The sequence below is a fragment of the Chiloscyllium plagiosum genome, unplaced genomic scaffold, assembly GCF_037043375.1.
Source record: "Chiloscyllium plagiosum isolate Xiang-an unplaced genomic scaffold, Cpla_swu_hap1 HiC_scaffold_17, whole genome shotgun sequence".
NCBI classification, from domain to species: Eukaryota; Metazoa; Chordata; class Chondrichthyes; order Orectolobiformes; family Hemiscylliidae; genus Chiloscyllium; species Chiloscyllium plagiosum.
In genome coordinates, this window is record NW_028270155.1 from 46,463,503 (window position 1) to 46,490,607 (window position 27,105).

A 27,105-nucleotide genomic window follows, 5' to 3' on the forward strand; every position below is an offset into this window, starting at 1 on the left:
TGTACTTTGCAAAACTGAGTTATCCTATGTGCAACTAGACAGGAATTAGTCCAATTGAGGACACCTTATGATAGCAACTGATTTCAGTGTACCTCCATGTCTTGCTGGGAGAGACTGCTGACATATTCAGAATATACCATGAAGAACTCTCAGTCAGACTTACAATTTCTTAATAGATTGGCTTGATAATTCGTAGATAGCATACCAATAAAAAAAAAACACCAAATGAAGAAAAAGCGAAAGAACTGCAGATACTGGAAATCCACAGGTAGGTCACTGGACTCAAAATGTTAATTCTGGTTTCCCTTCACAGACCTGCTGAGTTTTCCAGCGATTTCTGTTTTTGTTTCTGATAACAATGTGTGAGCTGATCAATATGATGGTGGGGTAGATGTTAAGGCCCTTGACTTATGCTGGGTTATAGATGAAAGGGCAGCCTCTGATGTCTCATGCATGTCTCTGTGAACCAGGGGGTCAAATGCTCATTCATTGTGGCGAACCCCAACTAAACTTAAACCTCTCATTTCCAGTTGCTTCCTGGAAGCAAATCAGGAAGTGAAATCATTTTTCCTATCTGGTGCTAAACATGCCCAAATATTCTACCTTTGCTAAAATTAACAGACTCGACTCAAATCAGGGAATTAACTTTACACCAAATACCATTATGCATTTGCCAGCTAAGCTAGTCAGAGAACTGTATGAGAATTCATGTATGTGTCTGTTTTATGTATTTGCATTATTGTTGAATAACTCCAGCCTCACAGCAATGTGGTTGATTTTCAACTCCTCCTAGTACAAATTAGGGATGGACAATAAATATGGCTTGGCCAGTGACGTCCATTTCCCATGAATGAGTAAAAAAAATTATGCTTGATGTGGGCAGCATGGTGACTCAGTGTTTAGCACTGCTGACTCACAGCACCAGGGACTTGGGTTTGATTCCAGCCACAGGCGACTATCTGTGTGGAGGTTGCATGTTTTCCCTGTGTCTGTTTGGTTTCTGCTGTGTGCTCTGGTTTCCTACCAGAGACCAAAGATGTGCAAGTTAGGTGGATTAGCACTAAATTGCTCATAGTATTCAGAGTTAGGTGTACTAACTGTAGGAAATGCAGGGTTATAGGGATAGAATAGGAGGATAGGTCTGGGTGGGATGCTCTTTGCAGGATTGGTTTGGACTTGTTGGGCCGAATGACCTGTTTCCATATTATAGAAAATCTAATTCTATTTGTAATTTAGACAGACGGTACCAGCTACATATTTCCTGTTTGCTAAAGACCTTTCAACCTATCAATTCAATACATTTGGTTTAGTACATTCCTTCAGGATTTAATTCTGGTAATGCAACCTTGAATGTACTGTTATAATTATTTTGAAATTACAGTAAATTGTTTTATTTGCCATAAAAAGGGTTCTACATCCAATAATCATAGTTCCTGAAAACGTTGGCAATTGACTGTGTTACAATCCCAGTAGAAACCTATACATTTAAAAAGAAATTTGATCTTGCAGTTAATAACTAAAATGGATGACATGGCAACATTTTACATTTTAAAACATTTATTGCAAAAGCTGACTCAAGGTATTATTGACTACATTATTTTTTTCATAGATGACTTACAAGTTAAACTGTAGAAAAAAGTTCCCTTTTTACGTATCAATAAAACACAGAAAGAGGTAATACAGTCATCACAGCAAGCAGTGCCCATTAACTTTCATTTTCAATAGGTTCCATTTCGAAAGATTCTCTCCAGGCGTTTCTCTCAATTTTCAGAGTTTCCCAAATCCACTGTTCGCAGTGAACCTGAACTGATGATTTTTCTCATCCTTACCTCCTCACAACTGATCATGTCAGGATGAATTTCCTAGATTCCTAAGAACCTCTGGAAAGCTTTTATTTTTAACAAGAGGCCTGATCCCTCCTGCATCCAGCTTTTGCAGCTTACAGAGAAGTTCCTTTCCAAGTCACACACCTTCGTAACTTGAAATGACATTGCCATTCCTTCACTGTGACAGGGACAAAATCCTGGAACCTTCCTAACGATACCACATGTGCCCTCTCACCCCAAGGATAGCAGTGCTTCAGAATGACAGCTAACCACCACTTTCCTCAGGGCGGTTAGAATGAGCCAGCAGCACTCTCATCCATGAACGAATAAAATAAATTTGTGACAAACTAACACTATTGATGAATGTCACTACCTCAAGCATATAGTTTACTGACATCACTGTCAACAGTCAGCATTTATTAAAGCACATTGTCAATGCAGTACATATATTGAATCAAATTTCACATTTTGCCACAAAATGTAAACACATGACTAAAATATAAAACTGTCAGCATCTTAAAGTCTTGTACATTTAATGTGGTTAGTTGAAGGCAAAAGACCATGTTTTTTGCCATGACCAGAACATGATCAGCATGCTCTCTGCTTCTTTGGTAGTATTAATTCTGAGTTGCAAGAACATACGATTATTAGAACATAAGAAATAGGACCAGCAGAAGACCATTTGATATCGCAAAATAACCCTGCTTCACTGAATTCTAGACCTAAAATACCTTTACTCTTGGTTGGTTCCACAACATATTGCTCCAGAAAATTGTATGAAAGCATTCTATAAACACATCTTTCAGGCCACCTTTACTAATTCGATTGGTCCAGTCTATATGAAGACTAAAGTCCCCCACAATTAATATATTGCCTTTGTGGTAATCTCCAATAACTTCTTGTTTAATGCTCTGTTCAATAGTATAACCACCATTAAGGAGCAAATAAACTATTCCCACCAATGTTTTCTGATGCATATAAAGCCTAATTAATTCCCATATTGATTTTCAAATCAGGATCTGTTCCTATGAATGTCCTTAAGTCTTTCTTTATTATCAGGGTTAAGCTGCCTCCCTTTCAATCCTGTTTGTCTTTTCAAATATTGTGAACCCTGAAATGCTCATGAGCAGGAGTTGTTGAATGGATGAGATTCTTGTCCCATCACCTGAAGTCACGATGCAACACCAGCAAACACTGCAGCCTCAAAAGAGATTTAATGCTCCAAAAATCATTAATAGACCCTGTAGAAGGGTCTATTGCCTCTCATTCAGATGGAAGTCTCAACTCAGACTGCTGCTGAATGAACTTACTGGGGAGAGGGAAAGCGAAGCTTTGGAGGTTTGGAGACCGAATGATGCAAATCAAACATTCTGCATTACAGATCCAAAGGTGGATCAGTAATATCTATTTGTCCACTGAAAAATCTGCTCAATTTTGTACGTGTTTTAAATTATGAAGACTAGAAACTGGGCCATAGATCAGTGAAAGGTCAGGCCATGTATGGAAAATCTGCAGATTTCACCAGACGTTTTTCTCTCTCTCTCTTTGGTGACAGAGAAAAGATGTCAAAAATGTTATTGGAAAATTACCTCCTTTTGATAAAACAAATTGTACAGTGTATTTCTTTTGTAATGCACAGAAAATATTTTAGTAAAAGTGTGACAGTAACCTATTTGGCAGTTTAGTTGACTGCTTGCAAGAAGACTTTCTGAAAGACAGGTCATCAGCTTTATTGAATGTATTCCTGCACCACAAGCTCTTTCAGTGAAGGCAGGTTGCTTTGGCAGCCATGTTGTTCCTCTAATTCAGTCACTTTTTTTTGGAGCTGCCTCATGTCCTTACCTAGCTCATTACCTAGATTTATCTGAACCTTCAACAAAGGGATAAGGTACCTGTGGCGACTGTGATTGGGTAAAATAAGGCCACCTTTCTCACAGAATTGATAGGCATCATCTATATTACCCAGATCTCTGCAGCACACACTAATAGCACTGAGTGTAAGAACAAGCCGATCATAATAACGCATACACAGTTTCTCCTGCAGGCTAAGAACATTCAGAAGGCAGTTCAAAGCTCTGGTATACTGGCCACTTCTGAGGCAGTTGTATCCTTCCTGCACCTCTGGTAGGTAGAAGAATTCAATAAATTCATCTGATTCACGGATGTCTTTGATTGCATATAACTGTCCCAAGTAGTCCATGAGTGCCAATTTACGTTCAATGATTTTTTCTTGCATGAAGTTCCCAGCCACGATTTTCTTTGGGAATGTAATTCCTTCTATCTCTTCTTTAAAGTTTCTCAAGATATTTTTATGGAGCTTTTCAAAGTCTGAGTATCGCCGTTCAGCATAGGCTTGACTACCATCATAGGTGCCGGATTTTATTACCACCACTTTGTACATCTGAGAAGGCAGAAAGATAAAGATCAGAACACCTGTGTGTTACTTCAACTGGTGGCACATGTTTGAGAAGAAAATAAATAGATGCCATGAATTAAAATGGCGCAAAGGTTACTCAATCATTCCAGCTTAGACAATACAATTTAATTTTCTTGTCTAGCTTTAGCACTGGCCCATTTAGTGCAGCAGGCTGCAAAATTGGGAATCGACATCGTAACACCTTTTGAGAATTTCAGATTCTTTTTTACATAAATACAATTCAGAAGCTCAACTCCACTGAGGTTTGCAGGATTTGTGTTATTAATTAAGGACTATGCCTTCCTCCCTCACTAATTTTAGCACAAAAATGAATGTGAATATAAAGCAGGGAACAGAATTAGCAAGTGAAGGAAAATATTTCCCCACGGGCACTATTCCAAGCTGCAATCTGAGCAAAGAACAAACTAAGAAATGGACTCTTTCTAACTAAAATAGAAGAGTTCCTCACACTCTTTTGCACAGTCGTAGACTTTTTACAAACTGTTTTTCACGTGGGGAGGATTGGAAGAACAGCTGGAATGTTATAAAATACCATGAGTTAGAAATTTATAGAATTCAAGTGTGGTGGCAACAGAAATTCCACTAAATGGCACATTGGAATTTTCAGACTGAATTGGAACAAGACTCTTAGATGCAACACAGTGAACTAATAGGAATTTATTAGCATTTTAATGAAGGTCCATCTATGTGTTATAGAGTAAGTTATGAAGATCACACAGCAATGTGTAAACTATGAAGAATGTCTAATTTGCTGTTAAGAATATACTCACAACATTGTAAGACTAGTCATCCTGATATTAGAAATGTGCAAGGAGGGAAATGCAATATTTGTGGATTCTTTGATGAGTACTTCATAATTCAGTGTGAAATGAAACAATGTTTATTTTCCAAGCATTTCTTTTTACTATGATTACACATGTGAATTAAGTAAAAATAAAATTATGAATTTTATAATCATGAGAGCCTTTGGTGTTTCAGCAAATAAATTTATCATTGAAAGAATTACATTACCCACTTGAGTGTAGTCAATGGTTGGAAGATCAAGGGTTAAATGCTCTTGATAAATGACAATACCAAACAATATCTGTGCCAAGTTGAAAATTGAGCATGGAGTTATAAGATGCTGACAGTGGGAAGGTGTATAATTTTGATTTGGACTACAGAATGGACCAACATCAAACAGGAACATAAATTTACATTTCGTCATAGGGTGACCCTATCTAATAACAACTGTCAACAGCCAGTATTTTATGGCAAAATGTGGATTATGAGTCATACTAGCATGTACAGAGGTCACTGTAGATATTTCCCTCTGAGTCATCCAGCAACAAACATCAAATGCAAGAGATTTTATGCATCTGCCTTTGCTAATGTTCTGGAAAAAAATTAATTGCACATAAGTAGCCCTCCAAGTGCCTCCTGAGATTCAAACAGATTCTCATAATACAAACCAGACGGTCCTGTCCACAACATTGTGTGTTGTGGACAGATAAACCAAATTGACTGCTTGCCAAATCTCTACAATTTAGATTTGGGACCAGGGTGGTTATGTTCAAATGGTGTGCACATTTGGCAGATAAACGCTACACTACACCTGCCCAATGGTTGTTGTGATCAAACCATTTCCATGGCAGGGTCTCAGCTAAATATTTTTGGCACTTGCTGTTTATATCTAAGCTTTTTGCAGTCGGCCCACTAACCTTGCTCCAGATTTCAACAAATGAAAGTAACACACTTATCATGGGATTAAAATGAAGGTTAGTGGTTGAATCAAAAGACAAAAATTTCTGAATAACTTAGGAAGGTCCAAAAGCATTCTCAACTTTTGTCGACACTAAAGAGGAAGGAGACAGGAAATAGTAGACAGAAGAAACCAAGTTGACAGGCATGATTTACTGTTAAGTGACAGAGCATCCTGTAACTCCCCTCCATGTGTGGTGGAAAACCATAGTGGGGCTGTTGGTGTGGGAGATGTTTATAAAGAGGGTTATTTTCTTCAACACTCCATGGCGGGGTCCCTATTGGTCAGCAATGCAACATGCAAGGAGGAACAGAATAGGATTTGTGTCATTCCGATGCTGCATGAAGTTTGTCAGCCTATGGCATGACTCTATTTCCATCTCTCTCAGGCCTTGCAGTCATCACCAGTCATCACCAACAATGCCTCTACACATGGCTGGTAGTGTACAGGTGTAGACAATTAGCCTTGCTAAACAACCTGGCAGGTTAGCTTTCATTGTAAAATAACCAAAAGCACAAAACATGATTATGATGTGTTGAATATTACTACTAGACATTCTCTGAGGTGCCATCAGCTCTTCAGCAGATCAGTGCAATCCGTGTCTATTACTTTGTATTTATTTCTATTGATAGAATGTCAGTCTGATACAAAATATTGATCCCAGAACATAATAAAACTCATTTGGAGATTGAAATGCCAGAAGGTGAATGGTGGCCAATCCAATTTGAGGAGATGTTTTACAGCTGTTAGCGAGGCTTCATTCCTCATTGTTACTCAGTCTCTGGACTTCTATATTTACAGCTGGCAACGGGGTTTCCTGAGCTGTTGGTGGAGGGGGGCGACTATTCAAGATCAAATCTGTGTCAGTTCAAAAGGTTAAGTGAATTCACACTTACTCTGTGGAAGGAGGTACCCATTGAAGAGTCTGTCTGGTCAGGCCCCACCAAGCTACTAAGATGAAATTTTCACATCCCCTTGCCAGATTTCCCACTATTCCATTGTTAAATTGTTCATAACAAGTGAGGAAATAATTTTTTACGCAAATGTAAATAGGAGGTGCTTCATTTGTTGTTGCACAAAGCAATGTGTCAAGCACATATATCAGTCCTCCAGCCAGTGGGGGGAGCTCTCAGGAAAACACTGAAACGCCAACATTTGGAATCTTGGCATGTGACCGTTTTAAATTTATGGGCCAGAAGACGTTACATAGTGGATGTAGGTTTGCTCACTGAGCTGCAAGGTTCATTTCCAGACATTTTGTTACCCTACTAGGTAACATCTTCAGTGGACCTCAGGCAAAGAAATGCTGGAATTTTCACTGAAGATGTTACCTAGTAAGGTAACGAAACGTCTGGAAATGAACCTTGCAGCACAGCGAGCAAACCTACATCCAAAACCTCAACCTGAGCTACAAATCTTCTCAAAACTCACTAAGACGTTACATAGTGTTGGTATATGGCAGTGAGTATGACTTACATATTGAACAGGATTTAATATTGAATTAGTTTGGGGAAAAAAGCAACCAAATGTAATGTCGAAAAATAGACAAATTGAATGAATGGTGTGAAAATAACATGGCGGCTGCTGCAGCAACGGGCACACAGCTCCACTCATGATGAATTGCAATGCTAATGATGTCAAAACGGCATTTGAAAACTTTAAACATAAGAGCGAACTGACATTCAGTAGTTTTCAAAAAGGCAGTAGTGAACAGGAAAGGATCAGCCACATCCTTTTGTGAGCAGCAGAAAAAGGGTAAAGTTTGTTCAATTGCTGAGAATAAAGTGAAGAAAACAGCAATTGCGCAGACATAAATCTTGATAAAGTCAACTTGAGCTTTCATCTAAAGTCAAATCTTTAGATCCATTGATGTGACTTGCAAAGCCTGAGGCAGGAATTGCAGTCTGCCTGTTGAGAATTTCCTGACAGCATGAAAAAAGGCAGAAAGAAAATGTAAATTTAAGGAAACAGATGCTAAATCAGCTCAAAAAGATTTGATTGGAAAGACCAAGCTCACAATGTCGCAGGCTGACTTCGGCTCCAGAGCACATGGAATCATAAGTAAACAGGTGAAAACACTGACTGCCCAACTGGCTAATCTTCAGTTTAAGTCAGAGCAAATCAGCAAGGTTGATGAAGTGAAACATTTAAAGAAATGCACAGATAGAGGGAAAGATGTGTGGGAACTGTGGATGATCTCTTGAGTTCACAGACAGGAGGAAATGTCCGGTACATGGATCGAAAGGTAGCGCTTTGGAAAATCCAATCACTGGGAAAGGATGTGCAGAGGCAAGAAACAAGATGGTAAATGAGTTAACAGCAGCAGGGTAAAAGGCGAAAGTGCAAACAAAAGAGCAAATATCTATATCCTGGAAGATTACGATGTGACTTTTCAGACGGCGGGGTTGGGGGAGGGGGGGGGGGGTGGCATCACAGCCAACTTCTTCAAGAGTCAGTGGGAAATGAATCCCCAGACATCAAAGCAACCCTGCAGCATTTAACACTTTGTGGAAGTGTGCCTTGTACAGAAAAAGCAGGACAAATCCAATTCAAGCAATTACTGCCCCATCAGTCTACGCTCTATCATTAGTACAGTGATGGAAGGTGTTATCAACAGTGCTATCAAGCAACACCTGCTCAGCAATAACCTGCTCGGTGACACCCAGTCTGGGTTCCACCAGGGCCACTCAGCTCCTGATCTCACTTAGAGCCTCGGTTCAAGCATGGACAAAAGAGCTGAATTCCAGGGGTGAGGTGAGAGTGACAACCCTTATCATCAAGGCTGCATTTGATCAAGTGTGACATCAAGGAGCCCTGGCAAATCTGGAATCACCGGGTATCAGGGGGAAAACTCTCTGCTGGTTGGAGTCATACTTGGCACATTGGCAGATGGTTGTGGTTGCTGGAGGTCAATCATCTGAGTTCCACGATATCTCTACAGGATTTCCTCAGGATAGGTGCTTACCATTGACAAGAATTCAACTGGACCTGCCATAAAACACATTTATAAGTGGGTCAGAAGCTAGTAATAACTCATCTCTCGACTTCCCAAAGTCTGTCCACAATCTATAAGGCACAAGTCAGGAGAGTGATGGAATACCCCTCCACTTGTCTGGATGTGTACAACTCCAACAACAGTCAAGAAACTTGACACCATCCAAGATAAAACAGCCTACTTGATTGTCAACACATTCACAAACATCCACTCCCTCCACCACTGATGCTCAGTAGCAGCAATGTGTGCTATCTACAAGATGCACTGTGGAAATTCGACCAAAGATCCTTAGGCAGCACCTTCCAAACCCATGACCACTTCCATCTAGAAGGACCAGGGCAGCAGATACATGGAACACTATCACCAGAAGGCCCGTCCAAGCCATTCACCATGCTGACTTGGAAATATATCGCTGTTCCTCAACTGTCGCTGGGTAAAATCCTGGATATCCCTCTCTGATGGCACTGTAGATCAACTTACAACACATGTTCTTCAGCTGTTCAAGAAAGCAGCTCAACACCACCTTCTCAAGGGCAAAGACGAACAGGTAATAAATGCTAGCCAACCACTGATGCCCATGTCCCACGTGTGCACAAAAAAAAAGATTTCATTGACTGAAGTGGGACTTTTGCCCCTCACTTGCCATACACCTGCCTCAGATATAGAGTCATAGAGTCATAGAGATGTTACAGCATGTAAACAGACCCTTCGGTCCAACTCGTCCACGCTGACCAGATATCCCAACCTAATCTATCTACCAGCCTATCCCTCTGCAGTCCCAGCCATGCCTACTTATGGAGCCAACAGCAATGACACCAATCCTCAGCAGACCCCAAACATCTCAAGGCCCTCTGAGGCATCTAATCTCTCTCGCAGGACTCAACATCTTCTCCGTAGACATCGACTTTTTGATTTCTATCCTCTTAGAAACTCTATGCCTTGTTGATTACCAATACATTAATCAGCATTGGCTGCAGTTTGGTTGTCAGTGACCACCTCCCTGCCTAATCAAAGGCTTCCCATCAATCCAGTTTTGGCCTCCCACGTAATGTGGAGTTAAAACCTCACACAGTCTGGGGAATTGCAAATGGACAGTGAACTTCTGCCTAGAGCTTCTGCGCTTCAACATTCAAATATGTTACACTGAAAGCCTGCAGTAAATCTTTATATCCTGCTGCTCCTGGGCCTTTGACAGAAATTCAACTCTGAAGGTGGCTACTGTATATGAGACCAAGATTGAATGATGATACATTAGATGGTAGAGAACTTGTGACTTTCACATTGGTGGTAAGTGTAATTTCTAAACATTTTTCTACTTTCTCCATCATCCACTAAGAGCTGTTTCATCAGACAGTTTTTTTACTGTTCCATCTGACATTTGAGGCTCTCCTTAACACCTAATGCTTTTGCAATGCTTTTAGTCACTTTTCCTCGTAGATTTTTTTCAGGCTTGCACAATTTAACATGTATATAGTTATAAAGGATAGAATGCTGCAGATTATTACCGGGAAGTCTTGTATTTAAAGTCTGTTCATTTTCAGTTTGACAACCGTAAGCTTCAACCTCTATTAAGACATGTAAAAATCATTAAATAATTACTCTGTAACTCCAATGAAGTAGTCTGCATTCTTGCCACTCTAGCCTTTCTATGCTATTAATTTTATGCACTTTGCATCGGCTGTAGGTTCTGACATTCTCTGTGTAAATTCTTGAAATGGGAACTGGTGCAGGCCTTTGAGTCTGCTCTACCATTCAATATGATCATAGATGATTTGACTATGGCCAAATCTCCACTTCCCAACCTGCCACTCCATGCCCCTTGTCAATCAAAAATATAACTGAGTTGTGAATATATTCAATCATCCAGTTCCATCTCACTCAGAAAGAAAACTCCAAACTGGCGAATCTCTGAGAGAAGAAATTCCACCTCATCTCCATCTTAACAGACCAAATTCCCCAGTTCACATTCAGTTTGGTGACTGGCATAGTCTTAGTTAGTTTTGCTAAATTTCACTGAAGCCATTGAGTGAATCTACCACATTGTTTAATTCAGTTGGAACCACATAGCTTTGTATTAAATAATTTGGTTTTGGTACTGTGATAATGCCTGAACACAATCTTCTTGGCAATACAACTAGGAAAACCACACTTTGCTTTAACATACAAACCATTATTTCTTTAACTGTATCTAAGAATGGTTATTGGCATTTTTCCTGATGTTTACAAACAGATTTATTTTGTGTTATCCCTTAGAGAATGTGGTACTCTGTCTTCAATTTCTCTGAAGCCTGTGAACAATTTGGGATCTCACTTTGAGATTCACTTTCCCGGTCTGTATCTGTAAATTCACCAACCTTGTAAATTAGTTTCAGCTTTAAGATCCCTCACTCCTTAAATGCACCATTCTTGACTCTGAATGACAGAGAGTGATTGCATGATTTCTCTTCCATTATATCTACATAGCTTTGCTGTACTTTGGCCCTTTAATTTCACTGCTGTTCCACCAGATCACTGTAATTCATTGAGATTTCATCTTTAGAAGCCATTTACATTGATTTGATTACAGGGAGATATTGAGTCTAGTGTCAAGTTTAAACTCCATGGTGTGTTCATCCAATTTAAATCACTAGTATTAATTGTCATTCTTTTGCAGTTTTTTTTTCTCTATTTCTGGCCTTGTGGCATTTCCACCTCTTAACTCTGCTTGGGCAGTAATGACTTCCCTTTTGATTAACTCTACTCTGCATTTAAAACTTGCATATCTTCCCAAAATGAGCCACGTTTCCACAATTGTGTCACAACAGTCCCCCTACAGGACAGTCTTTCCATTTGTGACATTTGTTCCCTCTCCACTTCAGACATTTCAGTGTTGTAGTCGGCATACTTTTTACCATTTTAGTGGGTTGTGCTTTTTGGGCTGGTTTTACCTGTGGTCTGTGTTCTCAACCACGTGACTTTAGGTTTCCCCATGATGCCACATTTTCCCCATAAGCACCTAGTTCTGCTTCCAAAGCTGTGTTTGCCTATAGTGATCTACACTGTTTTCTCCTCCAATAACTACTCTATACCTCGGAAAAGGTCTGATATGGCCTCATCTGACTCTCTGTACACGATCTGGTCAGGAATTAATTCTGCCTTCGGCCTCTTCTAAGCAGAATTCCCTGCCAGTCAGTGAAGATTGTTTAGGAATTAACCTATTGCTTCTCTTGACTCCTGCTTTAAAAACTGCAGTTTTAAATTCCTGTATCCATTGAAATAAACATTGAACATCAATAGTACTTCTTCTTAGTTTGATGCTAATATATAATTTATGACGGTCTCCATCAGTGCAGTAATATAGACCTGATCCTTTAGGACCATTTTTATCTAAACCTATGACCATTTGTACTTTGTAGAGCTTCCAAATCTCCGGTTTTGTGCCTGGAGCCAGCCCTTGATTGGATGGAATTTTCTAAGAATGGGAGAATAGCTTCCATGCTTTGCATAAAGTCTGGAGCTGCTGCATTATCTGTGACTGTGTTTGTCCTCCTCACTCTGCTTTGGGTCTGTGCTCACTGCTGTCTGGTTTCAAGCTCTGACCTGCAGCTGCAATGTCCCTTTAATGTCTTGTTGAATCTAGAAGTATGTTCTATTTTGGTCTTCACCACAAGGTTTTTCTGTTGCTGAATTAAAACTGCTTTATTCCTTTCCAACTGTATTGCTTTTCTCCATTGCCAAATGCACAGCTAGCATTTTATTTTATGTCAAGAGGTCTAATTCTATGTAATCTCCAAAGGTTTTGCAACTGAAATCCATATGACCATATGACGTCGGAGTGGAAGGAGGCCCACTGAGTCTGCTCCACCATTCAACTAGATCATAACGAATCATAACAACTCCATGTTCCTGCCTTATCCTGATAACTCTTGATTCCCTTGGCTATCTTGGCCTTGAATATAACATAGAGTCATAGAGATGTACAGCATGGAAACAGACCCTTTGGTCCAACCTGTCCATGCCGACCAGATATCCCAACCCAATCTAGTCCCACCTGCCAGCGCCCGGCCCATATCCCTCCAAACCCTTCCTATTCATATACCCATTCAAATGCCTCTTAAATGTTGCAATTGTACCAGCATCCACCATATCCTCTGGCAGCTCATTCCATACACTTACCACCCTCTGCATGAAAAAGATGCCCCTTAGATCTCTTTTATATCTTTCCCCTCTCACCCTAAACCTATGCCCTCTAGTTCTGGACTCCCCAACCCCAGGGAAAAGACTTTGTCTGTTTATTCTATCCATGCCCCTCATAATTTTGTAAACCTCTATAAGGTCACCCCTCAGCCTCCGACGCTCCAGGGAAAACAGCCCCAGCCTGTTCAGCCTCTCCCTGTAGCTCAAATCCTCCAACCCTGGCAACATCCTTGTAAATCTTTTCTGAACTCTTTCAAGTTTCACAACATCTTTCCGATAGGAAGGAGACCAGAATTGCTCGCAATATTCCAACATTGGCCTAAGCAATGTCCTGTACAGCTGCAACATGACCTCCCAACTCCTGTACTCAATACTCTGACCAATAAAGGAATGCATATCAAACGCCTTCTTCACTATCCTATCTACCTGCGACTCCACTTTCAAGGAGCTATGAACCTTCATTCCAAGGTCTCTTTGTTCAGCAACACTCCCTAGGACCTTACCATTAAGTGTATAAGTCCTGCTAAGATTTGCTTTCCCAAAGTACAGAACCTCGCATTTATCTGAATTAAACTCCATCTGCCACTTCTCAGCCCGTTGGCCAATCTGGTCCAGATCCTGTTGTAATCTGAGGTACCCCTCTTCACTGTCCACTACACCTCCAATTTTGGTGTCATCTGCAAACTTACTAACTGTACTTCTTATGCTCGCATCCAAATCATTTATGTAAATGACAAAAAGTAGAGGACACAGCACTGATCCTTGTGGCACTCCACTGGTCACAGGCCTCCAGTCTGAAAAACAACCCTCCACCACCACACTGTCTTCTACCTTTGAGCCAGTTCTGTATCCAAATGGCTAGTTCTCCCTGTATTCCATGAGATCTAACCTTGCTAATCAGTCTCCCATGGGAACCTTGTCGAACGCCTTACTGAAGTCCATATAGATCACATCTACTGCTCTGCCTTCATCAATCTTCTTTGTTACTTCTTCAAAAAACTCAATCAACTTTGTGAGACATGATTTCCCATGCACAAAGCCATGTTGACTATCCCTAATCAGTCCTTGCCTTTCCAAATACAGGTACATCCTGTCCCTCAGGATTCCCTCCAACAACTTGCCCACCACTGACATCAGGCTCACTGGTATAGAATTCCCTGGCTTGTCTTTATCGCCCTTCTTAAACAGTGGCACCACGTTTACCAACCTCCAGTCTTCTGGCACCTCAATTGTGACTTTCGATGATACAAATATCTCAGCAAGAGGCCCAACAATCACTTTTCTAGCTTCCCGCAGAGTTCTCGGGTACACCTGAGGTCCTGGGGATTTATCCATCTTTATGCGTTTCAAGACATCCAGCACTTCCTCCTCTGTAATATGGACATTTTGCAAGATGTCACCATCTATTTTCCTCCAGTCTATATCTTCCATATTCTTTTCCACAGTAAATACTGATGCAAAATATTCATTTAGTATCTCCCCCATTTTCTGTGGCTCCACACAACGGTCACCTTGCTGATCTTTGTGGGGCCCTATTCTCTCCCTAGTTACCCTTTTGTCCTTAACATATTTGTAAAAACCCTTTGGATCCTCCTTAATTCTATTTGCCAACGCTATCTCATGTTCCCGTTTTGCCCTCCTGATTTCCCTCTTAAATATACTGCTACTTCCTTTATACTCTTCTAAGAATTCACTCAATCTATCCTGACTATACCTGACATATGCTTCCTTCTTTTTCTTAACCAAACCCTCAATTTCTTTAGTCATCCAGCATTCCCTATACCTACAAGCCTTTCCTTTCACTCTGACAGGAATATACTTTTTCTGGATTCTTGTTATCTCAGTTCTGAAGGCTTTCCATTTTCCAGCTGTCCCTTTATCCACAAACATCTGCCTCCAATCAGCTTTCGAAAGTTCTCGCCTAATACTGTCAAAATTGGCCTTTCTCCAATTTAGAACTTCAACATTTAGATCTGGTCCATCCTTTTCCATCACTATTTTAAAACGAATAGAATTATGGTCACTGGCCCCAAAGTGCTCCCCCACTGACACCCCAGTTACCTGCCCTGCCTTATTTCCCAGGAGTAGGTCAAGTTTTGCACCTTCTCTAGTAGGTACACCCACATACTGAATCAGAAAATTGTCTTGTACACACTTAAGAAATTCCTCTCCATCTAAACCTTTAACACTATGGTAGTGCCAGTCGATGTTTGGAAAGTTAAAATCACCTACCATAACTACCCTATTATTCTTACAGATAGCTGAGATCTCCTTACAAGTTTGTTTCTCAATTTCCCTCTGACTATTGGGGGGTCTATAATAGAATCCCAATAAGGTGATCATCCCTTTCTTATTTCTCAGTTCCACCAAATAACTTCCCTGGATGTATTTCCGGGAATATCCTCCCTCAGTACAGCTGTAATGCTATCCCTTATCAAAAATCACACTCCCCCTCTTCTCTTGCCTCCCTTTCTAACCTTCCTGTAGCATTTGTATCCTGGAATATTAAGCTGCCAATCCTGCCCATCCCTGAGCCATGTTTCTGTAATTGTTATGTTATCCCAGTCCCATGTTCCTAACCATGCCCTCGGTTCATCTGCCTTCCCTGTTAGGCCCCTTGCATTGAAATAAATACAGTTTAATTTATTAGTCCTATCTTGTCCCTGCCTGCCCTGACTGTTTGACTCATTTCTGTTCTCAGCTGTACCCATCTCAAATCGATCTCTTTCCTCACTATCTCCCTGCGTCCCACCGCCCCCACCCCCCCACCCCACACCTTCCTAGTTTAAATCCTCCCAAGCAGTTCTAGCAAATTTCCCTGCCAGTATATTAGTCCTCTTCCAATTTAGGCGCAATCCGTCCTTCTTGTACAGGTCACTTCTATCCCAAAAGATATTCCAATGATCCAAATATGTGAATCCTTCTCCCATACACCAGCTCCTCAGCCATGCATTCATTTGCTCTATCCTCCTATTCCTGCCCTCACTAGCTCGTAACACTGGGAGTAATCCAGATATTACTACCCTTGAGGACCTCCTTTTTAAATTTCTGCCTAACTCTCTGTAATCTCCCTTCAGAATCTCAACCTTTTCCCTTCTTATGTCGTTGTTTCCAATGTGGACAATGACCTCCTGCTGGCCCCACTCCCCCGTGAGAACATTCCGCATCCTCTCTGAGATATCCTTGATCCTGGCACCAGGGAAACAACACACCATTCTGCTTTTTCTCTGCTGGCCACAGAAACATCTGTCTGTATCTCAGACTACAGAATCCCCTAACACAATTGATCTCTTGGAAGCCGATGTACCCCTCGTTGCATTAGAGCCAGTCTCAATACCTGAAACTTGGCTGTTCGTGCTACATTCCCCTGAGAATCCATCACCCCCTACATTTTCCACAACAGCATACCTGTTTGAAATGGGTATATCCACAAAAGACTCCTGCACTAGCTGTCTACCTCTCTTACCCTTCCTGGAGTTAACCCATCTATGTGACTGTATCTGAGACTTTCCCCCCTTCCTATGACTGCCATCCATCACATACTGTTGCTGTTGCAAATTCCTCATCGCTTCTATCTGTCTCTCCAACCAATCCACTCAATCTGACAAGATTCGCATCCAACAGCATTTATGGCAGATATAATCCGCAGTAACCCTTAAACCCTCTTTAAATTCCCACATCTGACAAGAAGTACATATCACTGAAAAGGCCATTTTTGCTCCTTCACAATCTACAGACCCAGAAAATAACACCGTCTTATTCCTCTACAAACACTGCCCCAGGTTAAATTAATAGCTATGGCTTATATTTTAAGTTTAATCAAGAGACTTATCTCCAAAAAACATATAATCAAGAAAGAACCCACTGTACTCACTAATACAGCCTTTCTCTTCGACAGACTTAAAACAACAATTAATTTATCTGATTCTGTGCTGTGAACTTCGCCCAACCGTTCCTCCAAGATTAGTTGTGAATTTCACTGTTTGTTAATTTTCCCAGATGCACTCCGATGTCCAGCGAAACACGAATTCAACCAGCAAAGGCAGTAACTGTGCAGATTCTCTCTCTCTCTTTCTCCCCTGCACTGTCCTCACCATGTGCTTCCTTTGTCTGCTCTTCTCCCTTTTAAAACTGCTGTTGTTTTGACTTTTTTTTACCAAAGTTCCAAAACAATGCAACAGCATATAAAACAGTAATTGCTGATCCTGGAATTCAAGGAAATCCCTTCCAACACCTAAAATACTTCAAAAAAAGGAGCAGCTCTTATAGCCAGAAATTTTTCGCATCCTCCATTTTGGATTACCCAGAATCCCTAAACAACTTAGCATCAATAGCCCTCTGCAGTAAAGAATTCTATAGATTCACTGCCAACGGAGAGAAGAAATTCCTCCTCATTGCTTGCTTTAAATGTGCATTCCTTTATTCTGATATTGTCTCCTCTGTGTCTGGACTCTCCCACAAGGAGAAATAATGGCTCTGCATCTAGCCCAAATTCCTTAAGAATCTTGTATATTTTATTTAGGTCAGCTCTCATTCTTATGCAATTGCAATTAGTACATGCCTAACTTATACAATCCCTCCTCCTAAGAAAGTCTGTCCATACCTGGTATCAGTCTAGTGAATTTTCTCTGGATTGCCTCCAATGCCATTACATCTTTCTTTAGATAAGGGGCTTAAAACAGCTCAGAATATTCCAGCCATGGTCTGTCTAGTGCCTTATATAGTTTAGCAAAGCCTCCTTACTTTGATACACCATGTCCTTTGAAATAAAGATTAACATTCCATTTACTTTTCCTGTTACTTGCTCAATTTGGATGCTAGGTTTTTATGATTCATGCATGAGGATTCCCATATCGCTTTCTTATGTAGGTTTGTACAGTCTTTCTCCACTTAGATAATATTCAGCTTCTCTATTCTTCCTTCCAAAGTTTATAAGCTCACATTTTCCCAGAATATATTCCATTTGTTATGCTTTTAACTACTCACTGAACCAGTCTATATCCCTCTGCCGACTCTTTCACCCTAACCAAGTGCCTTTCCACCTATGTTTGTACCATCCACAAACTTGGCTGCTGTACATTCATTCTCCTCATTGAAGTCATTCTTATGTATTGTAAACAATTGGCCCCAGCAATGGTCCCTGTGACAATTCAATAAGTGACAGGTTGCCAATCCTGAAAACGTTCCCTTATCACAACTCTCTTTCTTGTATTAGTTAAACAATCCTCTTAATATATTATCTCCATATCAAGTTGCTAATGTGTGGTACCTTACCAATAGCTTGGGAAAATCCACTGCTTCTTCTCTGCTTATCTTGCTTGTTACCCCTTCAGAGACTGCTAGCAATTTTGTCAAACCTGATTTCCACTTCATGACGTCCTGCTGATTCTTTTTGCTTATGTTATATTTCTAAATGCTCTGCATTGTATTCTTCACAATAGATTCTAACATTTTCCCAATAAAAGATGTTAAGTTAATTGGTGTATAGTTACCTCTTTTAGTCTCCTTCCCTTTTTAAATAAAGGTATTCATTGGGAGTTTCCAATCTTCTGGGACTTTTTCCAACATCCATAGATGCTTGAAAGGTTACTACCAATGCTTCACCAACTCTGTAGCTACTTCCTTTAACAATGGGTCAAGGAGACTTTTCGGCCTTTATCCCCAATAGTTTCCCTGCCACTTGTTCTCTAGTTATAGTTGTTGTTTTTGTTTCCTCTCCTCCTTTTGCCCCTTTATTATTCAGCAATTCTGAAATGATATTAGTGTCTTCTACTACGAAGACTGAAGCAATGTATTTAATCAACTCCTCTGCTATTTCCTCATTCCCCATTATAATTTTCTAAACCTCATTCTATAAGGGGCCTATGTTCACTTTTTGACTTCTTGCTTTCTTTTTATGTATTTAAAGAATCACTTGCGGTCTATCGTGATAAGTTTACGTTCCAAGTTTTTCTTCTTTTTTTTAGTGGTTGTCTTTTGTTTTTTTTAATAAGTTTTCCAATCATGTAGCTCACCAGTAAACTTTGCCACATTATCTGGTTTCCTTTCAGTTTGAAACCATTCTTAACTTCCCTGGTTAACCATGGTGGACTTATCCCATCCTGGACTCTTTCTTTGTCACAAGGATATCTCTTTGCTGTGAGCCATGAACTATTTTCTTAAACATCTACCATTGTTCATCAACTATCTTTCCTGGTAAATTCCTTCCTAGCCAGCTCTGCCCTCATTCTTTGTAATTACCCTTATTTAAATTTAGCACAGCTTTTCCAACCCAGGTTTTTCCCTTTCAAACTGAATGCTAAATTCTCCCCTGTTTTGGTTACTGTTTCCTAGGGGATCTTTTATTCCAACATATTTTATTAAATGTGCCTCTTGTAACACCAGATCCAAAATAGCTTGATCCCTGGTTGGATCCACAATGTTTTTTTGTAGGAAACTGTCCCAAATACACGCTATGAATTCTTCCTCATGGCTACCTCTGCCAATCTAACCTTTCCAATCTACATGAAGAGTGAAGTCACCCATGATTAACACACTGCCTTTCTTACATACCTTCACTACCTCCCAATTCATTCTCAATCCTATTGTGTAACCACTGTTAGGGGGCTTAAAGACCTCTCATACCAGTGTCTTCTTCCCAATTTTATTTCATATCTCCACCCAGATGGGTTCTACACCTTTTTATTAGATTACTTACAGTGTGGAAACAGGCACTTCGGCCCAACAAGTCCACACCGACCCGCCGAAGCGCAACCCACCCAGACCCATTCCCCTACATTTACACCTTCACCTAACACTATGGGCAATTTAGCATAGCCAATTAACCTAACCTGCACATTTTTGGACTGTGGGAGGAAACCGGAGCACCCGGAGGAAACCCACGCAGACACGGGGAGAATGTGCAAACTCCACACAGTCAGTCGCCTGAGGCGGGAATTGAACCCGGGTCTCTGGCGCTGTGAGGCAGCAGTGCTAACCACTGTACCACCATGCCGTCCATGATCATTTCTTGCTATTGCACTTAATCCATCCCCGACCAACAAAGTGACAATACCTCCCTTTCCTTCCTTTCAGAAAGTCACATACTCATGAATATTTAGTTCCCAGCTTTGATTTCCTTGCAACCATGTCATACAGTCATAGAGTCATAGAGATGTACAGCACAGAAACAAACCCTTCGTTCCAACTCGTCCATGTTGACCAGATATCCCACCGTAATCTAGTCCCACCTGCCAGCACCCAGCCCATATCCTTCCAAACCCTTCCTGTTCATATACCCATTCAAATGCCTTTTAATGTTGCAATTGTACTAGACTCTACTTCCCCTAGCAGCTTATTCCATACACACGCCACCCTCTGTGTGAAAATGTTGCCCCTTAGGTCTCTTTTATATCTTTCCCCTCTCACCCTAAACCTATGCCCTCTAGTTCTGGATTCCCCCATCCCAGAGATGTGACTTTGTCTATTTACCCGATCCATGCCCCTCATGATTTTATAAACCTCTATAAGGTCACTCCTCAGCCTCTGAGGCTCCAGGGAAAACAGAGTTCTAGAGTACACTTGATCAGGTCCTGGGGATTTATCCACTTTGATGTGTTTCAAGACATCCATCACTTCCTCCTTTGTAATATGGCCATTTTTCAAGATGTCACTATCTATTTCCCTACATCCTATATTTTCCATGTCCTCTTCCACAGTAAACACTGATGCAAAATACTTGTTTAGTATCTCCCCCATCTCCAGTGGCTCCACACAAAGGCCACCTTGCTGATCTTTGAGGGGCCCTATTCTCTCCCTCGTTACCCTTTTGTCCTTAACGTATTTGTAAAAATCCTTTGCATTCTCCTTAACTCTAGTTGCCAAAACCACATCATGTCCCCTTTTTGCCCTCCTGATTTCCCCCTTAAGTATACCACTACTGCCTTTATACTCTTCTAAGGATTCATTCGATCTATCTTGTCAATACCTGACATATGCTTCCTTCTGTTTCTTAACTAAACCCTCAATACCTTTCGTCTCCGTAATAGCTATAAGATCACACACTCATTAACCTTTATTTGTGCCATTAGTTCATTTATTTTGTTTCAAGTACTATGTGCATTCATGTTAAGAGCCATTTATTTTTTTTTAACACTTTTTCCCCTTCCCCCTTCACCCTGTTTACTGCCATTTTTCTATTTTTGTCTCTTTCTGTCCCACTTTGGGTTTCAATATCTAAATAACTGCCCTGTAATGCAGCTGTATTCTTTCTACAATTGTAAGCCAATAATTTTCTCCCCCAAACCCCTAATTAAATGCCCTTTCTACAGCCCTAGGTATTTGATTCACCAGGACACTGGTCCCAGCAGGTCCAAGGAACTTTCTGCATGAACTTGTAGCTTGATATACACATAAATTCTCTCAATGCCCTGCTGGAGTTTAGATTCTCCTCCAATTTTCTCCACTTATTCATGTGACATTGACATCATCGATATGTACATTCCCAGTTAATCTCATGAGTTGACAGCGACCAGTTCTGCAGTGTTTGCTTTCTTTGTTCAATACTTGCTCTTTCAAATGGACAACAATACCACTGAAGTGGAAATACAGTACTCTGCGGCATTCCCTGAAAATAATTAACTGGAAACCTATGCAGTGTAAAAATGAAACAATTTTCTTAAATTTAAGTAATGTAAATGATCAATATTTTGCACAGTTGCTTGACATTATATCTTATATCTTTAAAACAAAAAACTAGCTTTTGTGTTCAACATTAAATGACTGAAACTTTCACAATTTCAATGAGTTTCCCTGGAAGCTCACTGTTCCTCTTTTTGTTGCATAAAATAATTGTAAAATATCTCACATGTGGTTCATTTCTCTTATTAAAGAGGAAGTAGCTGTGGAATGATTCTGTACTATCTAACAATTGTCTTCTGTCAAATTAGTTTGAAGTGGATCTAATGGCAGTAACAGTTGAAAACACAAATGATATAAAGCGTATTTTAATAGTATGACATTCTTAGGAACAGAACAGGAACTTAGCATTTAAAGAACTTGGTAGAATTGGTTTTAGTACAGGCAAAACATCTCCATTCAATTATTTTTCACAAGAACATATAAAATAGTAGTCGGCTGAGACCAAACAGCTCCACTGGCCTCCACTCAATACAATCATGGATTCTCCTAATCTCAGTACTAAATGCTTGAGCTATTATCCTAAGAGCTATTCCCATATTCTGAATTCTCATGAAAATACCAGCCAAATGGTAATTGGATTAAAAATATTATGCTTTGGGAAATAGATCAATTTTGAGTGGGACCAATAAATTAAAACATAGTACAGCCTGAGGTTTACCTGTATTATTTACATTAGGGTGAACAGCAATATATTTGTTGAATAAGATTCACTCCATGTGATGTCAAAAAATAGCTGAAGGGAATGAATATTGCAAAGTTTAGGAGTCCTGATCTACGTTCCCACAATTTCTTTTTCTTCCCCAGGGACCTCCAAGGTTTGTACACAGCAGTGACTTCTGATACTGAAAGTCAATCTGGAAATGGCATTGGCTTGTCAACTGGTGTGTGTGTGAACCCTCAGAGTTGAGGGGACATTTGGCCCTGAAAACTTATACTGATATCTTGTGCTCCAGAATTAGTTACGCCCTAGCCTGTTCAATACAGCTACAAAACTGGCATCAACCTGACAATGTGGAAAGTTGCCCAGAAGTATCCTGTTCACAAACAAAAGCAGGAAAAATCCAATCCAGCCAATTAGACTCCATGATCAGCAAAATGAAAGAAGGGTCAATCAACAGTGCTATGAAGCAACACTTGCTTAGCAATAACTAGATCACTGAGGCTCAGTTGGATTCTACTGGGGCTACTCAGCTCCTGACCCCATCACAGCCTTGTTCAAACATGGACACAAGATTAGAACTCCAGAGGTGAAGTGAGAGTGACTGCCCTTGATATCAACTGGCTCTGTCTTTTGTAGACCAGTATTGATGAAAAAGTATACAAGCAAAGATAATGATCAGGCACTCTTTCTCGATCTGAACACATCATCATTCCACTTGTGCTGATGCCCTGGATGCAAATACACAAGTATTTCTTGCTGCATTAAGTTCTGTCTGGCTGATGTTGCAGCACACAGTGACTCTATCATTTATACAATAGTATTTCAGCATGACCATTGCCGTCACTAATTTTTTGACATCAGTGAATATTATTTATTGTTCTGTGCCCCAGTCATACATCCTTTGCAGTGAGTTGGTGCAGTGGTTCACCCTCTAATGAAAAATTGGGTCATAAGTATCTTAAATCGTTGACAAATACAACAAATCTTTGTACTGCTTTTACATCTGTTGGGTGGTGCATCACTGCTACAGATCTCACCTTTCTGGAACTGTGCAAAAAATCTTCCGCTGCTTGCAAACAACAAATAAATCTGGGGAGTTCTGTCTAACTAAATTATGATGTTGTTTTGACATGGCTTCTTCTATTTTGTCTGAGCATCCATAAACTGACAGATCATCCACTATCGCAGACTACTCACAGTTTTATGTTGTTTGTATAGATACTTCTCTGGAGCCATGGAAATGCCAAACAGCATGCACAAACATCCCAAAGGGCATCCTAAACACAGTTAGAAAGCTGCTGCTTTTATTCAGCTTCACTTACCAGCAACCATCATGAGTATCTAGGATAGGCTTTTGCCTTTCCATTTTCTGGCAAAATTCCTTCAATGGTTGAGATTGGCTATTGACAGCTCATCACAGTTTTGTTTAGGTCAATGCAAGCTCTCGGCTTTCCAGATTGTATCCCTGCTGCCATGCTGTAGGAGTCTTCATTTTCCATCTCATATCTCAGGCTAAACCTGAGGGCAACTGAAAATTTCCTCAGCAGATGCTCAGTTGGTCTCACACACTCATCTGATTCAAGATAATATTCTCCAGAAAGACATCCTAGGCCTCTAAGTGCATTGTGGTACATCTTTAGGATCTGCTCCATAATCAATGGTCATAGTGCAATTACTCAAATTATGCACATTTCTTTGGAACAGTCAGCACAAAGGGACTACAATCTGCGGGACCAATAGCCCTGAACACCTTCGCTGCCCATGATAAACTGATTTTATTTTTGTGGAATATTAGTTTTTTCCATTATTATAAAATATCCCTAGATTGTAATATTAAAAAATTGTAACATTTCACCTTCTGCTTTAATCCCATATGTATCTCACAATCTTTATTTGAAATGAAGGATATTCAATACTTTGTACTCCTCAGTTTACTGTCTGTAAAGGTTCTTCGATATGATTGGCTGCTTAAGTTTTTCAACATCAACATTGATGCTGGATACAAGTGATAACTGATAACAGAAATCATTTAACATCATAAAAGATACGACCACGAATCATTGCGATCATTTTTCTTCAGGTTCAGGCGTGGATACATTTATGCATCCAATTGGAAAACTCACTCTGAATCCCATGTGACCTAACTTCACTAATTGACTACTATGCAGAACCTTGTCGAAGGCTTTACTAAAATTCAAATAAACAACATCTACTGCCCTGCCATCATTAATTGTTTTGGTAACTTCCTCAAAAAACTCAATCAAGTTTGTGAGACATGATTTTTCTGGCCCAAAACCATGCTGACTATCCCTTATCAATTGTTGCCTCTCTAAATGACCATGAATCCTCCTTGAATGATTTAAAATCATCGTCCTCACGTCTGTTGGACCAGGACATTAAACCCATTTTCAGAGGTATCAATACAATTGCATCAAGTTACTGCTCTTCAAAATGGCACTGAATGTACTTTTAATATAAAAGATTATAAAGAATTGCATTTTATTATGCTGTGCTGGCTCATGGAAGACTTTAAATTTCCAATTGTGCAAATATGTTTAAACTGATGGTTGACTAAAATTTCGCTTTGGAAATAAAATGATATTCCAAGCCCAAGTTGCAGCCAGATTGTCAATTGCACTCAAAATGGAAAATATATCCAAAGACTATGATCTAGTCTTAAACTAGTTATAAACTCCTTGAAATGTTGGTCCAATACCAGTTTTGGTCCTTGTAATCATTATTTGGCCATTATTTGCTGTACTGCTGAAAATGTGTTGCTGGAAAAGTGCAGCAGGTCAAGCAGCATCCAGGGAACAGGAGAATCGACGTTTCGGGCATAAGCCCTTCTTCAGGAAGGGCTTATGCCCGAAACATCGATTCTCCTGTTCCCTGGATGCTGCCTGACCTGCTGTGCTTTTCCAGCAACACATTTTCAGCTCTGATCTCCAGCATCTGCAGACCTCACTTTCTCCCCATTTTCTGCTGTATAATTACATATGATTCAAATTAGTGACTCAAACTTACCACATATTTGGACCCCTGTTCTTCTACAGTTCTAGTTTCTGGTATATCAAAAAGCAATCGAATTGGCTTCACCTTTTTATTCATATTATTCCAATACTGCAACAGCTGTTTTGTGGTTAGTGTAGCTTCTGGGACTGTTGCGCTGGAAGGGGCTAAGAAAGGAAGACAGCCTATAAATTGACTTTATTTTAACGCATTGGAATGTTTGTAAAACATTCAAGTTGAACTTCTTTTTAAGGCTTGAAATCAATTCATCAATATAATGTTTCAAACTTTTGTTATGATGTATTTTTTATGGAATATTTGCTGTAGAGATCAAATGCTTGTATGCCCACACCCTATCTGTCCCAGATATCAGGAAATTACAGTATAGATGGAAGTCATTTGATTGACTTGTTGTACCTGCCACCTATGCTAGTTTGTAAAGTGAAGTTATTTATTCTCATCCTAATTACTGGTATCCTCTTTCATTCCTTTTTGAATGTTCTTCAGTTCTCTAAAACTTCATGTTATGAACTCTGCTTGAATAGCTACTTGCAGCTAACATTTCTAATGACAAAATGCTTCAAAAAAACCTTAACATTTTGACTCTATTCTTCTCATGACATCTTCAAGTACATGTTGCTTGTTGCCTGTTACATTTGTTACAAATTTGACATAATCTGCCCTTTTATTGCCTTTCTTCATCTTGAACATTTCTATTATTTCTCGCTAGCTTTTTCTGTCCCACTTAGAAAAAAGAAGTTTCTGAGCCTTCTTCCCTTCATTTCTGATATGATTCCAGTGAATCTTCTATGATGTTAACATGCTTACTTTAATGGTGTACCCAAATCTGGATATAACAGCACACCTATGGCCAAAGCAATATTCAATGGTGCTTTGTGCTAAATTCATAATCTTCTTTACTTTATTTAAACAGCTTTTCTACCTTCCATTTAAAGATCTTATTAATCATAACCCTGGATTGTTCTTGCCTCAGCAGAAGGAATTTTCTATTACCTGTGCCTCAAGGTCCACAATGTTCTGTTCATTAAATTAAATAAGTGAAAAACCAAAGACTGTAGAGCCCAGAAACAGAAAAACCTGCTACTCTGCTGTTTTAACATGCTGTGCCAACATGTTGCCCTATCTCTTCCAAGGTTTAGGAAGAATAATTCACAGATGCTCAACGTTTTGTGCTGTTTTACTCAAGATAAAACTGAGCATTAAAGATGCCAACAAAATTTGGACATAAACCCTGAATGGGTTGGAAAGTACTCAAATTGCATGTTAATAACACAATTAAGCATTAAATGTGATGTAAACCTCTCTGTTGTTGTGTTTAGTTACACCACTTCATTTACCTTTGTTTTGTTGTGAAACATCACTACTGCATCCTTGTGCAGCCCCAGTAACACTTTGTTCCTTAATGGAGTTTTTATAGCAAAATGCTGCTGAATGCTCATTGTTCAGTGATGAATCTTTTTGTTTGTAATCTTCCATTGTTTTAACAACCTGTATGCTAAAAAAAATCACAAGGTTATATTGTTACATTTGCCTGTTTGAAGAGGATCTATGGATGAATGA

At 39.9% G+C, this 27,105-nt stretch overlaps 1 protein-coding gene across 2 annotated transcripts in view; it reads right to left on the minus strand.

Moving 5' to 3' along the window:
• Positions 1-1,539: 1,539 nt before the first annotated feature.
• Positions 1,540-27,105, minus strand: part of snx20 (sorting nexin 20) — a 32,571-nt gene continuing 7,005 nt past the window's right edge. The window contains exons 3-5 of one of the 2 annotated variants that reach the window (XM_043706960.2): positions 26,883-27,040; positions 25,540-25,691; positions 1,540-4,227 (exon numbers count right to left, since the gene is read on the minus strand). In XM_043706960.2, coding sequence (XP_043562895.1) covers positions 3,556-4,227; positions 25,540-25,691; positions 26,883-27,021 — 963 coding nt within the window. In that variant the 5' untranslated portion in view covers positions 27,022-27,040 and the 3' untranslated portion in view covers positions 1,540-3,555. The remainder of the gene's footprint in view (positions 4,228-25,539; positions 25,692-26,882; positions 27,041-27,105) is intronic. The other variant, XM_087995895.1, reaches the window with a different exon arrangement.